This window comes from Salvelinus alpinus, chromosome 9 (assembly GCF_045679555.1).
Source record: "Salvelinus alpinus chromosome 9, SLU_Salpinus.1, whole genome shotgun sequence".
Lineage (NCBI taxonomy): Eukaryota > Metazoa > Chordata > Actinopteri > Salmoniformes > Salmonidae > Salvelinus > Salvelinus alpinus.
This window is the reverse complement of record NC_092094.1, coordinates 85,029,001-85,048,076: the sequence shown is the minus strand read 5'-3', so window position 1 is coordinate 85,048,076 and position 19,076 is coordinate 85,029,001. Positions and strand designations below refer to the sequence as shown.

Genomic DNA, 19,076 nt, shown 5'->3' with positions numbered 1-19,076 from the left:
CTTGCATTCCTTTGCTACTGCAAACACAGGAGTCCCATACAGAAGATTAACTCTGTGTGTCAACAGTCAAGGAATCTCTCTTTCTCTCAGACCTAACTAAATAGAAAAGTCCATCTCTCTTAAAGAGAAAATCTCCATGCATCCTGGATCCTGAACTTTACCCATTGAGAAGGGTATTAAGTGCTCCTGCTAAAAAGGGAATATAAATGTTTGCTTTGCTCAAATGATTTTGTACGTTCTGAGTACTTTCAGGAACGCTTTGTCAGCCAGAGGATGTCATGGTTGGAGAAAATAACCTTCTGTATCTCACAGAAGTAATAGGATTCTCATACACTAGAGGCTGAACATGGACCAACTGTACAACACCAACAATAAGATGCTCTTACTGAAGCTGCTTTGGTGGCACACTATTAATCTTTTTGTTTTGCATTGTGGTACTAATCAGTCTCCCCAAAATCAGACTATTTGCATCAGATTTGATGGCACTGCACACATGGGGTGGGTTGGGGTGGGGGGAGTGGATCATATAGTTTGACAGTGACTGCCAAAGAGCATAGTAGCCTTTCTCATGACAATGTCATCAGTGACACTCATTATTCTGTAAATTGGCACATTTGTAATGTCTAAATCATAACAGCCTGACAATTAGGGACCATTTTGGTCTCTGGGCCTGAACAATGATAAATTGTTGAGAAGAACCTTTACTGCCCAACTAATGTCAAAGGATTCATACAGTTATCAAGAAGCTGGGTATATGGATGAAAAACTCTACACCATAAGAACACAGCATATACCTCCACCAGTTCCATGAAGTATTTCCCGAGGAGAGAAGGAGGAGTGTATCACGGCTAGAGAGAGATTGAGGGAAACTGGAGGGGAGGGGATTTAAATGGGTAACATGTTGAGAGGTAGTGAGGCAATTAGTGACAAGAATGTCACTTTGTCGAGGAAATGCACAGAGCAAGACCGAAATACCACTATTCAAATTAACCAGGTTACCGAAGTGTGACAGCAGCTCCTCGTGCACATTTTGGAAGGAACATATATGTAAACTTTTGGAAAAATATTTATAGATTTTTTTTCGACTTGCTGATTTGTTGGACACGTTCTGGTAAAATTATTGTTTGGTTTAGGAGGGATATTTTATGTGTAGTATTACTGTGACATTTTTGTAACCTATTTCAAAAAGGAAACAATATTATTTAAAAAATAATCTTTTTTTTGCATATAAGATTATACAAATATATATCAACTTACGTTCCGAGAGGCTTTTTCTGTAGCTCGGTCAACTTCATCAGGTTACTCTTGAGAGCGGTCATTGCCTCGCCGTTATTGAAGAAGGAACGAGGTAGAAGTGTCTCAGCTGCAATTTCTTCTCTGGACTGGAGAAGAATAATCACTGCTCCGCTTATCTGCACGTTGGAGGATATCGCTTACATTGTAAAACTTCATCATCTGGCCTTCTGACAAGAAACACGAAATGAAACCCTTTGCCTCGTTCGTCATCCAGATTGCAGTGACGCTCCAACTTCAGTTTTCACCTGCTCAGGTATGCTATGTTTCAATATTCTACACAGAACACAGCGCAAATTAAATATTTATTTTCATTTTTATTCAAGCTACAATTCATATCCAGTTTATTGAGATATACCAATAGGGCATATAATTGGCCTAAATATTTGAGGATACGTCTAATGTTATAACAAATTATCAATATGATTATTTGTATGATTACACTGACACTTATGATTATTGTGATTCGTATTATTAATAAGATAATATAACTATAAATACATGTAAACCTATATTTTTATTACACTGGTATTGACATATCAGATTAGACCACAAAGACGTCTTTCTAACTGACTCAGCAAAAGCCATTCAGAGCGCTATGTCGATTTCTCATTGTGTCTTGATGATACTATGATCCCTTTTTGAACGCGTGCCATGCTGAAACAGTTGCGTTATGAGGTGGAACGTGACAAACTGCATCTCTCTGTCTCAGACTGTTCAAAGTTTTCACTGGGTTTCCAGGCTACATTTTGGGCGATTTAAGAACTTTATGAATGATATGCACAAATGAGCATCGTATATATAATGATTGATTTCTTTATGAACTGTTCAGGTAAAACTCGACCTGTCTCTGACCACTCAGTCCTTCTCTAAGCCTAATTGAATATGCGAATTTCAGAGTTAGAAAAGAAAACCATTGTCTCCAAACGTCCTACTACAGGAAGGCAGGAGAGCAGCAGAGCCTTGTAATTCTGCTAGAGGATTAGAGACTTGGCAGTGTCACTCTGGTCAAACTGGCAAGAAAGTGCAGTAATGAGAAATTCACATCTCTGCACTTTTCACCCCACCTGCTAAAAGCTGTAATTTTCTCCACTGTCTTTTCTCCTGCCTTTAAAACAGGAGTGTGTGTGTGTTTGTGTGTGTCCTCTGTCACTATATGCAGTTTTAGTCAGAAGCTAGCCTCAAAAGCCATTAGTGTAATCCAGGGCCCTATTAGGACAAAGCTGGTCTGTGTTCTCAGTGCCTTGTCATTGCCAGCCTTAGTCACAAAATGTACCAGCAATACGTTTGCCCGGAAATGAGAGGTAGGCCCCATTCAAAGTCTTGTGCCATCCTGCAATAACACTTGTGCCACCGACCGGACATTGGACATTGTGTCTGCTGTGAGTGCAGTACCAGAGAGAATCCATTCAGTCTCTCTCTTTCTCTAAGGTGAGTATCGTTGGCTCTGTCTACACTGACGCTAGTCCCTGCCACTCATGTTTAATGTAGAGCAGGTCTCCTCCCAGGGCCCATTCACAACCATTGTCTCACTGTTCATAAACTGACTCTGCCTATTGGTCGGAATGGCACTGCAGTTGTTGCCCTGTGCCCGTTGGCATTGTGTGAATGAGGAGACTTGAGTTCCACTTCTCTGAGGCTCAGCTGAGCTCTAAGGATGGGGGGACAAGAGCCACAGACCCCTCTGGGTTTTTCATGCAGAGCAGAGCGCTGGGTCACAGCTCAGAGGGAGAGGCTGGCTGGCTGGCTGCTACAAGAACAGGAGTTAGTAGGAGAGTGGGAGTCTAGGAGGGGAGAGGCAGGGTCTGGGGCTGGGGCTGCCATACCATTAATACTAATCCACATAATCAGCTCATGGCCTGCTTAGTCAAAACATGAGGGGTGAGAAAATCCAGCGCTCTTAACACGTATCAGGTTAAGCTGGTGTCCGCAGTTTGTAGACGGATGGGGAATGTAAACTACACAACCCTGAGCTACAACATACAGTAAAGGAGGCCTTTAAAATATATATCGCACTTCTCAAATGTCACGCTCATATGCTGCAACATCAAATCAAATCAAAACCAATTTTATTTGTCACATGCCCCGAATACAACAGGTGTAGACCTTTACTTGAAATATTTACTTACAAGCCCTTAACCAGCAATGCAGTTAAAAAAATTGAGTTGATAAAATATTTACCAAATAAACTCAAGTAAAAAAAATCTAATTGATCAAGAAGTAACACAAGAAATGTACATAACAATAATGAGGCTATATACAGGGGGTACCGGTACTGAGTCAATGTGCGGGGGTACAGGATAGTCAAGGTAATTTGTAAAGGGACGACTATGCATAGATAATTACCAGCGAGTAGCAGCAGTGTAAAAACAAAGGGGGGGGGGGCCGGGTGGCCATTTGATTAGTTGTTCAGCAGTCTTATGGCTTGGGGGTAGAAGCTGTTAAGAAGCCTTTTGGTTCTAGACTTGACGCTCCAGTACCGCTTGCCATGCGGTAGCAGAGAGAACAGTCTATGACTTGGGTGACTGGAGTCTTTGACCATTTTCCTCTGACACCGCCTAGTATATAGGTCCTGGATGTCAGGAAGCTTGGCCCCAGTGATGTACTGGGCCGTTCACGCTACCCTCTGTAGCACCTTACGGTCAGATGCCGAGCAGTTGCCATACCAGGCGGTGATGCAACCAGTCAGGATGCTTTCAATGGTGCAGCTGTATACATTTTTGAGGATCTGGGGACCCATGCCAAATCTTTTCAGTCTCCTGAGGGGGAAAAGGTGTTGTCGGGCCCTCTTCACAACTTTCATGGTGTGTTTGGACCATGATAGTTTGTTGGTGATGTGGACACCAAGGAAATTGAAACTCTCGACCCGCTCCACTTCAGTCCCATCGATGTTAGTGGGGGCTTGTTCGGCCCCTCCTTTTCTTATAGTCCACGATCAGTTCCTTTGTCTTGCTCACATTGAGAGAGAGGTTGTTGTCCTGGCACCACACTGCCAGGTCTCTGACATCCTCCCTATATGCTGTCTCATCGTTGTCGGTGATCAGGCCTACCCCTGTTGTGTCGTGCTTGGCCATGCCGATGTGTTGTTTCCTACCCTTGCCACCTGGGAGCAGCCTGTCAGGAAGTTCAGGATACAGTTGCAGAAGGAGGTGTTTAGTCCCAGGGTCCTTAGCTTATTGATGAGCTTTGTGGGCACTATGGTGTTGAACGCTGAGCTGTAGTCAATGAACAGCATTCTCACTTTGGTGTTCCTTTTGTCCAGGTGGGAAAAGGCAGTGTGGTGTGCGATTGAGATTGAGTCATCTGTGGATCTGTTGGGGCAGTTTGCGAATTGGAGTGGGTCTAGGGTTTCTGGCATGATGGTGTTGATGTGAGCCATGACCCGCCTTTCAAACCACTTCATGGCTACCGATGTGAGTGCTACGGGGCGGTAATCATTTAGGCACGTTACCTTCTCTTTCTTGGGCACAGGGACTACGGTGGTCTGTTTGAAACATGTAGGTATTACAGACTCGGCCAGGGAGAGGTTGAAAATGTCAGTGAAGACACTTACCAGTTGGTCAGCGCATGCTTTGAGTACACGTCCTGGTAATCCGTCTTGCCCCACAGCTTTAGGAATGTTGACCTGTTTAAAGGTCTTGCTCACATCGGCTATAGAGAGCGTGATCACACAGTTGTCCAGAACAGCTGGTGCTCTCATGCATGCTTCAGTGTTGCTTGCCTCAAAGCGAGCATAAAAGGCAATTAGCTCATCTGGTAGGCTCGTATCACTGGGCAGCTCGCAGCTGGGTTTCCCTTTGTAGTCCGTAATAGTTTTCAAGCTCTGCCACATCCGACGAGCGTCAGAGCAGGTGTAGGATTCAATCTTAGTCCTGTTTTGACGCTTTGCCTGTTTGATGGTTCGTCTGAGGGCATAGCGGGATTTCTTATATTAGTGTCCCGGTCCTTGAAAGCGGCAGCTCTAGCCTTTAGCTCAGTGCGGATGTTACCTGTAATCCATGGCTTCTGGTTGGGTAATGTACCAGAAGTCACTGTGGGGACGAGGTTGTTGATGCACTTATTGATGAAGCAGGTGACTGAGGTGGTATACTCCTCAATGCCATTGGATGAATCCTGGACATATTCCAGTCTGTGCTAGCAAAACAGTCCTGTAGCGTAGCGTCCCCATCATCTAACCACTTCTGTATTGAGGGAGTTTGTACTTCCTGCTTTAGTTTTTGCCCGTAAGCAGGAATCAGGAGCATAGAATTATGGTCAGATTTGTCAAATGGAGGGCGAAGGAGAGCTTTGTATGCGTCTCTGTGTGTGGAGTTAAAGTGGTATAGAGTTTTTCTTCCTCTGGTTGGCACATGTGACATGCTGGTAGAAATGAGGTCAAACGGATTTAATTTTGCCTTCATTAAAGTTCCCGGCCACTAGGAGTGCCGCTTCTGGATGAGCATTTTCTTTTTTTGCTTATGACCTTATACAGCTTATTGAGTTCTGTCTTAGTGCCAGCGTTGGTTTGTGGTGGTAAATAGACGGCTACGAATAATATAGATGAGTACTCTCTTAGTAGATAGTGTGGTCACCAGCTTATCATGAGGTACTCTACCTCAGGCGAGCAATACCTCGAGACTTCTTTAATATTAGACATCGTGCACCAGCAGTTATTGACAAATAGACACACACATTGTCTTTTTACAACTTTATAAAAGTGTTCTTCTGGGCGAGAGCCTGGATGGAATGCTTCTCTGTAACGTTCGTTCTCCTCCTCGTCTGAGGAGGAGCAAGGATCGGACCAATATGCAGCGAGGTATGAAGACATAATGATTTATTTAAAGAAAGACGAACACGAAAAAACTCTTAATAAACTACAAAACAATAAACGACGTAAACAGACCTGAACATGAGAACTTACAGACAACGAAGAACGCACGAACAGGAACAAACTCACAAACGAAACAGTCCCGTGTGGCATAAACACTAACACAGGAACAATCACCCACAAACAAACAGTGTGAACAGCCTACCTTAATATGGTTCTCAATCAGAGGAAACGTAAAACACCTGCCCCTGATTGAGAACCATATCAGGCTAATTGAAAAGAACCCAACATAGAAACACATAACATAGAATGCCCACCCAGCTCACGTCCTGACCATACTAAACAAAGACAAAATAAAGGAAATAAGGTCAGGAACGTGACATTCTCTTTATCTGCTGCCTTGCTAAAACTGAATATACACTCAATGCTGTTATTGGGCCTGCCAGGGTATTCTGCATGTTTTTCCTAAGTGCTGTAGTGTTGGTGCAGGGTATGTTTCCAGCTTACCGTAAGATTGTAAAATGTGTGTAAAACCACCTTCCTACAGTTATTCCAAGATAAGACGTTTTATTTCCCTTTTAGGAGTCTTGATATGCAACAGTAAATAATTTCCAGACGTCTCACACAGTAGCCAAAGGATTTATCCAATGCAGGGTTTTCTACTTTTTCCCAATCCCACATACCTCATCATGAATTCATCATATGCAGCATTCCAGGGGCACTCCCTGCGTTACTTTTGAGGATCGCAATCAGATCAGAATTTATCTTTTTGCACGTTCACATCTGACCAGAAACATTCAATCTTACTGAATGTGATGTGGTACTTGAATACCAGGTCTGGATGGGCTTTGGGTAATGGCCTATTTGAACAAGCTTAAACAAGGTACCGAAACTTAAACAAAGTGCTTATGCTTTGGACGCAGTATGCTGTGTGAGGTCATCCTCAATAGGGTTACCTAGGTGACACTGAGTGCTCAGAGTAATTCTGCTTATGTGAGGAGGAGGCCTGGGATGTTGGTACAGTTGAAGTCGGAAGTTTACATGCACCTTAGCCAAATACATTTATATTCAGTTTTTCACAATTCTTGACATTTAATCTTAGTAACAATTCCCTGTCTTAGGTCAGTTCGGATCACCACTTTATTTTAAGAATGTGAAATGCCAGAATAATAGTAGAGAGAATTATTTATTTCAGCTTGTATTTCTTTCATCACATTCTCAGTGGGTCAGAAGTTTACATACACTGAATTAGTATTTGGTAGCATTGCCTTTTAAATTGTTTAACTTGGGTCAAACGTTTCGGGTAGCCTTCCACAAGCTTCCCACAATAAGTTGGGTGAATTGTGGCCCATTCCTCCTGACAGAGCTGGTGTAACTGAGTCAGGTTTGTAGGCCTCCGTGCTCACACACGCGTTTTCAGTTCTGCCCACAAATTCTCTATGGGATTGAGGTCAGGGCTTTGTGATGGCCACTCCAATACCTTGACTTTGTTGTCCTTAAGCCATTTTGCCACAACTTTGGAAGTATGCTTGGGGTCATTGTCCATTTGGAAGACCCATTTGCGACCAAGCTTTAACTTCCTGACTGATGTCTTGAGATGTTGCTTCAATGTATCCACATAATGTTCCTCCCTCATGAAGCCATCTATTTTGTGAAATGCACCAGTCCCTCCTGCAGCAAAGCATCCCCACAACATGATGCTGCCACCCCGTGCTTCACGGTTGGGATGGTGTTCTTCAGCTTGTAAGTCTCCCCCTTTTTCCTCCAAACATAACGATGGTCAATATGGCCAAACAGTTCTATTTTTGTTTCATCAAACCAGAGGACATTTCTCCAAAAAGTACGATCTTTGTCCCCACGTGCAGTTGCAAACCGTAGTCTGGCTTTTTTATGGCGGTTTGGGAGCAGTGGCTTCTTCCTTGCTTCCCGGCCATTCAGGTTATGTCGATATAGGACTCGTTTTACTGTGGCTATAGATACTTCTGTACCTGTCTCCTCCAGCATCTTCACAAGGTCCTTTGCTGTTGTTCTGGGATTGATTTGCACTTTTCGTACCAAAGTACATTCATCTCTAGGAGACAGAACGCGTTTCCTTCCTGAGCGGTATGCATGCTGTGTGGTCCCATGGTGTTTATACTTGCTTACTATTGTTTGTACAGATGAACGTAGTACCTTCAGGCGTTTGGAAATTGCTCCCAAGGATGAACCAGACTTGTGGAGGTCTACAATTTTTTTTCTGAAGTCTTGGCTGATTTCTTTTGATTTTCCCATGATGTCAAGCAAAGAGGCACTGAGTTTGAAGGTAGGCCTTGAAATATATCCACAGGTACACCTCCATTGACTCAAATGATGTCAATTAGTGTCACGGCCGTCAACAGAAGTAGACCAAAGTGCAGCGTGGTGAGCGTACATAATCCTTTATTTATTTTGACGCCGACAAAAACAATAAACAATCCAAAACAACCGTGAAGCTAAAGGGCTATGTGCCACAAACAAAGTTAACCTCCCACAAAGACAGGTGGGAAAAAGGGCTACCTAAGTATGGTTCTCAATCAGAGACAACGATAGACAGCTGTCCCTGATTGAGAATCCGACCCGGCCAAAACATCACTGGAGGCTTCGTGCCATGGATCATCACTGGAGGCTTCGTGCCACGGATCATCACTGGAGGCCGGCCAACCAGAATGGAAAAGCAAACATAGGCTATGCGGTTGGGGATACCATTTATAAATGTCCCTCTCCTGCTCTGGCTTTTTTAGGGTGGAGTGTTTCTCCTCTCTGAAATATCCACCTTTAATTGATGATGATGATTTCTCGTCAGTGTCATTGCTGCCACTGTGGACACACGTTTTTTTTATGACTCTTGTCCAAGAGGAACGTTTAGGCAGACTGGACCATGAAGGGAAGTGTATTCAGACCTGTGCCCATTACCCATCCTGCTCCTTTCTCAGGAACAAAAGCACACTGAATGTCACGGCCGTCGAATGAAGGGGACCAAAGTGCAGTGTGGTGAGCGTACATATTCCTTTTATTTAGAAAATGACGCCAACAAAACAACAAACGAAGAAAACAACAGTGAAGCTTACAGGGCTAAGTGCCACTAACAAAGATAACTACCCACACTGAAAGGAGGGAAAAAGGGCTACCTAAGTATGGTTCCCAATCAGAGACAACGATAGACAGCTGTCCCTGATTGAGAACCATACCCTGCCAAAACATAGAAAAACACAACATAGAATGCCCACCCCAAATCACACCCTGACCAAACCAAGTAGAGACATAAAAAGGCTCTCTAATGTCATGGCGTGACACTGAAGGAGGAACCTGTGTGTGTGTGTACACTCTTAGAAAAAGGTGCTATCTAGAACCTTAAAGGTTCTAGATAGCACCTTTTAGGGTGCTAAGGTATAGCACCTTTTAGGGTGCTAAGGTTCTAGATAGCACCCTTTAGGGTTCCACGTAGAACCCTTTAAATATTGGAACCCTTTTATCTAAGAGTGTGTGTGTGAATGCATGCGTGTACGTGTGTGCGTGCCTGACTGTCTGTGCATCTCTGTGTTTGCAGACATGCATTCGTCTGAGTGTGTATTTTTTTGTCAGTGTTCCATTCATTAGAGACAGTCACTGTCGTATATGGGTTATCTCCATACAGTCAGGATAGGAAGCACCTGGGTTTCCCTTTAGAACAATGGTGGCCTGGCTGTCTCACTGTCTGACGATCATCCAGTCACCAACCCCATCTTACATTAGAGACAAATGCTCAATGTTTGCCATTCACCAGTTGTGTTGCTCACATTCCATTTATTTTCTGCTCTGTCTTTCCTGTTCTCTGTATTTTTAGCACTTCCTGCCCTGGGCACAAAGGTGTGAGGGTACTGATGGTCGTGTGTAAAATGACGACTGTAGCACCGTGTGTGTACCAGCACTGACATCCTGTCTTCACTAGCTGCATTCACACTAAGGGCCAATGACTCCACTCCAATCAGCCCACTGCCCTGACAGTAAGACAGCTTCCAACACCTGCTACCAAAACCATGGGAAGTGTCTCAATGATGTTGCTTACCTTATAACAGATTCCCTATGAAGATGAGTAAGTAAGAATTTCACAACAGCGGTGGCTGTCTCATAATGTTCTCCTCTATAGTGGATGATCTATTCATTGAAAACCTCTATGATGAATGAACGGTTAGAACACAGTTCCTCTGTCTCCGTTCCAAGAAGAGGGTTTGTGTTTGATGAGAATTTCCCTCCTTGTTTACCTCCTTTGACTCTCTGAGAGAGTGCTATCCTCTAATATGGGTGAAGGTCTCTATCATAACATTTCACAATTGATTCATTTCCTGAGCGTCCCTGAGCTGGTGCACAGAGGAAAGCCTCTAACACCCGGTGCTGTGTTTGTGTGAGTGAGGAGATGATTCTGTACAGGTGTTTCCTTTACATCAACACTCAGAGCAAAACAATACTTGAGTCTGACCATCTGTGTCACATACAGCCAATTACACCGGCCTGGCCTATATTGAAGAGATGTATCTATTTATACACTGGCCCTGTGGTAGGCAATCCAGCCAGGCCTCAAAGTAAACACCTGACACTAGGTTACACAGCAGATAACAGGTCACACTCTCTCTCTATGATCACAAACACAAAAACACACACACACACACACACACACACACACACAGAGATCAATTCCACCTTTAACTTCCTCCTCATGCTCAAGGAAGCTCTATTTCAGAGGTGGTCTTATGTGATCCAGATGAGGTGAATGAGCATGCCAGACTGTTTGGACAGACAATGGCAAGGTGCTGCTGGCTGTCATGTTTGTTGTAGTTGTTATGTTGTTATACTGCCAAAAGGTCTTTTGGTCTTTACTCCTCTTTAGTTGTAATTCCCCGGCCCAGGGGAGAGGTGCAATCACAATCAGGAAATATGGATTTCTCCTTCCTCCTTCGGGGGTGGGGACTGGGGAGCGGTGGCGCTCGGGGCAACAGTCCACTCACCAGGCTTTAATCTCCCATCTGGCTGTAATTTAGTGTGGTTTACACAGGGTGTACAGCATTTACTGTAGCAAGGACCACAATTACCACCGATCACCCTTATTTTTTAGATGTGTGTGTGTGTGTGTGTGTGTGTGTGTGTGTGTGTGTGTGTGTGTGTGTGTGTGTGTGTGTGTGTGTGTGTGTGTGTGTGTGTGTGTGTGTGTGTGTGTGTGTGTGTGTGTGTGTGTGTGTGTGTGTGTGTGTGTGTGTGTGTGTGTGTGTGTGTGTGTGTGTGTGTGTGTGTGTGTGTGTGTGTGTGTGTGTGTGTGTGTCCTTTGTAACTGCAGTATATGTCATTTTAGTCAGAAGCTAGCCTCAGCAGCCATTAGTGTAATCCAGGGCCCTATTAGTGTGTGTGTGCTCTCATATACATATGGGGAAATGAGCTCTATCTAAAACAGCATTTAACAAATTTAAATAGGCCCTTACCTACATAGCTAGTTTGCATGCAGGTAGCCTAGTGGTTAGAGCATTGGACTAGTAACCAAAAGGTTGCAAGATCGAATCCCTGAGCTGACAAGGTTTAAATCTGTCGTTCTGCCCCTGAACAAGGCAGTGTTCCTAGGCTGTCATTGAAAATAAGAATTTGTTCTTAACCGACTTGCCTAGTTAAATAAAGGTAAAATAAGAAAAAAAATGCAAGTTGCACCCAGTAAAGTACTGTGTTACCTGTAGACTTCATTTGACAGGTTTTGGTTTTCAGGACTGTGTTCTTCCAGACAGCAATCCCACCCTTCATCAAATGAATACATCACAACCTATCAGCAGAGCCTACTGTCGCGTTTTCTGTTTCCCCCCAAATGGATGTTTATGTTCCTGAGACACGCAGTAACACAGCTGCTATACCACCATTAATACCCTTTTACTCTTCCATTAACCCAAGCCCTATGAGTATATTTTTGGCTTTATCTCCAGTTTTTAAATGATCCTACAATGTTTATATTTCACCTGTATACTAAAATGTATCTTAAATATGCTGTGTATACTGATGAGACGTGTGTTCAGTGGGCGTTGGATTGGTGGTATTTGGGGAATGCTCTCTGATCATGGAGCTATGACCACCCTGGAGCTCCAGATGGACATTGTCAGACCCACAGGGGGGCTGCTGTCATTAGGGCTATGTTCACCTAATATATACAAAACAGCAGTGCTCTCCCACTCTCCCGACAGTGGTGATCGATATAGCGTTACACCAGCTCATTGAAAACCTTGTTATTCATTTTATGGTCATGGATTTGTGGAGCTGGAATCCATGACCATTAAATTTCAATTATTTGATTGTCAGTCTGTCTTTGCTAGTCACTGACCTGTGTGGTCTCAAGTTTAGAGCCAGACTCACCATTCAGCAGGAGACCTACAACATGACACAGTTCCAGTGGACCCTGTGTTTTGGGCCATGGCACCCCAGGAGGGGAGCTGTTGTGCTCCACTGGACTGAATCCTGAGGTGGGGGTGGGATGGTGGCTGGTTTTCCCTTAGCTCTCCTAACCCATACACTCACTGACCTGCAACTCATCCAGGGCCTGCCAACCCACAATGGTATTGCCGCAGATTCAGACCAACTTAATTTGTTCCTGAGTTTTCCCCCTTCCCTGTCCCTTTCCCTGAAAAAGCTTACGTGAAAGACAAAGAACATTATGCTTTCTGTCCTGTGTATTTTCTACACTGTAATGAGACACACTATCACAGTGATCTTTTGGGGCTGGTGTGTGTCTGTTGGATATCAACTGGCTTTTTGTTTTACTCCATTATCAACTAGTGATTGAAGATGGCCTTATCGTCCAAAACGGGCCTATTACTATACTATCGCTTTCTAGTTTCTAAAACCGGCTCCTCTGTCCGGTAATAACTGGTCATCTCACACTGTACTGTAGCAGCTTGACAGTCCAACAGGAGAAGAGACAGACAGATGATGTAATCAAGTGCAGTGTAACTTCCACCAATACTCAGGGGAAGAAAAGGCCCTGTCTATTTGGACCATGCAGCTATGGTCTTAAAGGGATGCTTTGGGATTTTGGCAATGAGGCCCTTTATCTACTTCCCTAGAGTAAGATGAACTCGTGGATACCATTTTTATGGCTCTGTGTCCAGTATGAAGGAAGTTGGAGGTAGTTTTGAGAGCCAATGTTAACTAGCGTTAGTGCAATGACTGCTAGCAGATACCCATAGACTTCCAGTCATTGCACTAGCGCTAGTTAGCAACTTCCTTTAAACTGCATGCAGAGACATGAAAATGGTATCCACCAGTTCATCTGACTGGGGAAGTAGATAAAGGGCCTCATTGCCAAAATCCCAAAAGTATCCCTTTAAGACTTTGATGTGGTTATGAACAAGAATGTTTGATTTGGCAAAACCTCTTGCAGGACTCATAAGAGGTTATACACATGGCTGTTCCTGAACAATATTATCCTAATTTCATGGGACTTTTCATCTTTCAATTTCATAGTTATTGTAACAGTCTCCCATCATCTCTTCGACCTCTCAGGGTAAGAAGGCAAATAAGTAGTGTTTGTCTGTAGTCCTCTATTATGTACTGAGGTGTTGTGATTGGTGTGGTGGTAATTAGCAGTACAGAAATTGCAATAAACGAACAGGTCATGTCAGCCTCTCAGCTGACATTTGAGACTCACATCCAAGAAGTCCTGAAGGACAATTTTTGTTTGGTCTCCATTTTGTTTTATTTTTGCTGCTTAAACTTCCTGCCCTGCATCCCACAGACGGCATCAAGAGAGAGGAGGTTAACAATGACACAGCTCAGCTGTGGGAGTCAGGAGAGAGGAGTCCTGTAGTAGCATGAAGCACAAGCACAGGGCCTCAGAGCATGCAGCCCAGCTAGGGCCTCCTATCTGACCCAGGGAGGGAGGGAGCACACTCCCATCCAGCAGTTAAAGTTGTTTCATAATGCAGGAGAGAGGGTGAATCAGACACAGGAGAGAGGGTGAATCAGACACAGGAGAGAGGGTGAATCAGACACAGGAGAGAGTGAATCAGTCACAGGAGAGAGAGTGAATCAGACACAGGAGAGAGGGTGAATCAGACACAGGAGAGAGGGTGAATCAGACACAGGAGAGAGTGAATCAGACACAGGAGAGAGAGTGAATCAGTCACAGGAGAGAGGGTGAATTAGTCACAGGAGAGAGGGTGAATCAGACACAGGAGAGAGGGTGAATCAGACACAGGAGAGAGGGTGAATAAGACACAGGAGAGAGGGTGAATCAGACACAGGAGAGAGTGTGAATTAGTCACAGGAGAGAGGGTGAATTAGTCACAGGAGAGAGGGTGAATCAGACACAGGAGAGAGGGTGAATCAGTCACAGGAGAGAGGGTGATATAGTCACAGGATAGAGGGTGAATCAGACACAGGAGAGAGGGTGAATCAGACACAGGAGAGAGGGTGAATCAGTCACAGGAGAGAGAGTGAATCAGTCACAGGAGAGAGGGTGAATCAGTCACAGGAGAGAGAGTGAATCAGTCACAGGAGAGAGAGTGAATCAGTCACAGGAGAGAGAGTGAATCAGTCACAGGAGAGAGGGTGAATCAGTCACAGGAGAGAGGGTGAATCAGACACAGGAGAGAGGGTGAATCAGACACAGGAGAGAGGGTGAATCAGACACAGGAGAGAGGGTGAATCAGACACAGGAGAGAGGGTGAATCAGACACAGGAGAGAGTGTGAATTAGTCACAGGAGAGAGGGTGAATCAGACACAGGAGAGAGGGTGAATCAGTCACAGGAGAGAGGGTGAATTAGTCACAGGATAGAGGGTGAATCAGACACAGGAGAGAGGGTGAATCAGACACAGGAGAGAGGGTGAATCAGTCACAGGAGAGAGAGTGAATCAGTCACAGGAGAGAGGGTGAATCAGTCACAGGAGAGAGGGTGAATCAGTCACAGGAGAGAGAGTGAATCAGTCACAGGAGAGAGAGTGAATCAGTCACAGGAGAGAGTGAATCAGTCACAGGAGAGAGAGTGAATCAGTCACAGGAGAGAGGGTGAATTAGTCACAGGAGAGAGAGTGAATCAGTCACAGGAGAGAGAGTGAATCAGTCACAGGAGAGAGAGTGAATCAGTCACAGGAGAGAGGGTGAATCAGACACAGGAGAGAGGGTGAATTAGTCACAGGAGAGAGGGTGAATCAGTCACAGGAGAGAGGGTGAATCAGACACAGGAGAGAGGGTGAATCAGACACAGGAGAGAGAGTGAATCAGACACAGGAGGGAGAGTGAATCAGACACAGGAGATTTGTTTGGGTAAGATTTCCTGATCAAATTTTTTTAATACAAAATATTCACGTACAAACGGCAACATACAGATGCACACAAACATCCGCAACATCACCCATGTCCAGACCCACCTGCTCACACCCCCATCTCTAGAGCCTGTATCACTCTCCACGCCGCATGGCCTCAAACGGCATCATTTTGTTTCTCTCCTTCGACCACATACTTTCAACATTTAGATAATAAAACATTTGACCTTTTCATTGTGTTAACGATGGAGAACTGGTTGATTTCCAGTTTTTAAGTATACCTTTTTTCAAGATGATTGATGAGAACAGTATCATCCAGCCCATCGGTTAGCTCATTGCACCCTCATATGCCATGTCTTGACATATGCAGACAGACAGATTAAAAGTACATTTACATTGTAATACTTCTGACATTCCCAGAATGCATGGATTACTGAGTCATTGTTAGTGTTACACTTAAGACATGACTCTACTGTTGGGCTGTGGAATTTGTGAATTTTGTCTCGTGTAATACATTCTATACATAAGCAAAAATAATATAAGCAACATTTTCAGTTTCGTTAGTTATGTTCCAACATTCCCTCCATCTTGTGCCAATGTCAATTATTTTTAAGTCTTGGTTCCAGTAGTTTATATATTTTTTCCCCAAGAGATTGTGAGTAATTTAAAAGTATCTGTATGTACAATAAAGTTGTATACGAGCCTGTTCTTTAATGGGTGACAATATCTGAGTGAAACCTGAGTTTTCAGACAAAGGATATTAGCAGATGTAATGTGTGAAGAGCACTAGTATGTCACACCCTGACCATAGTTTGCTTTGTATGTTTTATGTTTTGGTTGGTCAGGGTGTGATCTGTGTGGGCATTCTATGTTGTATGTCTGGTTTGTCTATTTCTGTGTTTGGCCTGATATGGTTCTCAATCAGAGGCAGGTGTTATGTGTTGTCTCTGATTGGGAACCATATTTAGGTAGCCTGTTTTGTATTGTGGGTTGTGGGTTATTGTCTATGTCTATATGTAAGTTGCCTGTGTCTGCACTTGTCATTTATAGCTTCACGTTCGTCGTTTATTGTTTTGTATAGTTTGTAAAGTGTTCTTTGTTTTCGTGATAATAAATAGAGAAGAATGCATTCACTTCACGCTGCGCCTTGGTCCTCCTCTCTTCCACCATACGACGATCGTGACATAGTGTCCTGTCTTAGGGAGCAGTTTTGTATTGAGTACAGTACCACTCAGCACAGTGGCCTTGAGAAATGGATGTGAAGAGATTCCCATACAAACCTTTCCAATGAATACAGGGAAAGGCATGGAGGAGCTTGAACCCTGCTTCTCCTCCAGCATGCTAACCAGACAGTGAGAATTGACTCTCTCTGGGAGCCCTCTGGCCCAACACCAGCCTATTGACCGGCATACAGACCCGCTCCCTCATCCAGCCAATCGACCGACTCCCTTAGTGCTGTATTAGGCCTACTGCTTCTGAAATCGCCAAGGAATTGATATTGCATTCTCGTCTGATACCCGCATAGGACACAGGTTAGCTGTTCAATACCTATTAATACAGCACATAAAAATGTGGGCTATGGTCTTATTCTACGCCAGGGGGGTGTGTATATGTGTCTCAGACAAGCTGAAGGAATGAGACAAACTGTGATGAGGCTAGAGTGGGACAAAACTAAGAACAGTTTCCCAGTTTATACTGAGTCATTTTGGAATTTTTCCTCAAACCTGAATTATCTCCCAAACCTCGCTCTTTCTCACATACTCACACACCCAAAGAATAAGGAGTTGCTACGTGAGGATCTTCATGCAGCCTTGCTAATCTGCCAAACCTCGCTCCCCTGCTCATGGCCACAGACGGTGCCAAGCGGCTGCCTTGTCGTGTCTAGACGCCAGACTTACGCCAGGCTCGGAAAATCCACACCAAATCCTCCCCGCCCCATCACACACCCAAAGGCATGTCAGACCTTGGCCAAAAAGCCCTTGTGATGTGGTGGAGTGGAGATCCTCCCAAACTGCATGAAAAGAAGAGGCCCAAATCATATGCCAATTAACACTGGGAAAGGATTTATGTTTTTACCTCCGCATATGAAGACATTAATCAATACCCCGCTGAGTGGGAAATTACTTGAACAATAACGCTGGTGAACTCTGCCTTCACCATGCTGTGCATGAAGAGGGATGTGTTTTTGGTGACCACTGTAGTTAACTGATGTTAAATGTATCCCTTCATAGAGGAGAATTGCGTAGCAGTTTCAGAGTTAGCACACAACAGCCACACACAGGCCTACACACAGGCCCACAGGGGGACTACCCACAGGCCTACACACAGGCCTACACACAGGGGGACTGCCCACAGGCCTACACACAGGCCCACAGGGGGACTACACACAGGCCTACACACAGGCCTACACACAGGGGGACTACCCACAGGCCTACACACAGGCCCACAGGGGGACTACAAACAGGCCTACACACAGGCCTACACACAGGCCCACAGGGGGACTACCCACAGGCCTACACACAGGCCCACAGGGGGACTACCCACAGGCCTACACACAGGCCCACAGGGGGACTACCCACAGGCCTACACACAGGCCCACAGGGGGACTACCCACAGGCCTACACACAGGCCCACAGGGGGACTACCCACAGGCCTACACACAGGCCCACAGGGGGACTACCCACAGGCCTACACACAGGCCCACAGGGGGACTACCCACAGGCCTATAATGGCGTAGGTGGAGACCCCAAGGACCAGTTGTCACGTTCCTGACCTGTTTTATGTTATTTTTGTATGTGTTTAGTTGGTCAGGGCGTGAGTTGGGGTGGGCATTCTATGTTTTGTGTTTCTATGTTTAGGTCACTTGTAATTAGCCTTATATGGTTCTCAATCAGGGACAGGTGTTTGACGTTTTCCTCTGATTGAGAACCATATATAGGTTGGCTGTTCACACTGTTTGTTTGTGGGTGATTGTCTTCCGTGTCTGTGTCTATGCACCACACGGGACTGTTTCGGTTTGTTCGTTCGTTAGTTGTAGTCTGTACCTGTTCGTGCGTTCTTCATGTTATATGTAAGTTCTCATGTTTTAGGTCAGTCTACGTCGTTTTGTAATTTTCCAAGTGTTTTTCGTGTTCGTCTTCGTCTTTAAATAAATTCATGATGTATTCACAACCCGCTGCATTTTGGTCCTCCGATCCTTCTCTCCTCTCCTCGTCCGAGGAGGAGGAAGATCTAGACACCCGTTACAGAATCACCCAACAACCTAGGACCAAGCGACGGGGGAGAGCGCAACAGCGAAACCAGGACTCATGGACATGGGAGGAAATATTGGACGGAAAAGGACCCTGGGCTAAGGCAAGAGAATATCGCCACCCCAAAGCTGAGCTGGAGGCAGCGAAAGCAGAGAGGCGGCGATATGAGGAGCTAGCTCGGAAGCAGGAAAAGGATCTGGGCTACACGACGTGGGAGGAGATCGACAGGTGGGCGATCAACCCAGGGCGAGTGCCGGAGCCCGCCTGGGATTCTCTGGCGCAGTGCGAGGAGGGATACCGGCGTATGGAGGCAGCACGACGACGCGGTAGGAAGCCTGTGAGTAAACCCAAAAAATGTCTTGGGGGGGGGCTAGAAGGGAGAGTGGCGAAGTCAGGTAGGAGACCTGCGCCCACTCCCTGTACTTACCGTGGAGAGCGA

General features: G+C 45.0%; 1 protein-coding gene across 2 annotated transcripts in view; it reads left to right on the top strand.

The window, feature by feature from the left end:
• Window positions 1-913: 913 nt before the first annotated feature.
• The window catches only part of pgfb (placental growth factor b), a 33,980-nt gene continuing 15,817 nt past the window's right edge, over window positions 914-19,076 (top strand). Inside the window, exons 1-2 of one of the 2 annotated variants that reach the window (XM_071327603.1) lie at window positions 914-1,111; window positions 1,281-1,549. In XM_071327603.1, coding sequence (XP_071183704.1) covers window positions 1,481-1,549 — 69 coding nt within the window. In that variant the 5' untranslated portion in view covers window positions 914-1,111; window positions 1,281-1,480. Of the gene's footprint in view, window positions 1,550-19,076 lie in introns of both variants that reach the window. The other variant, XM_071327602.1, reaches the window with a different exon arrangement.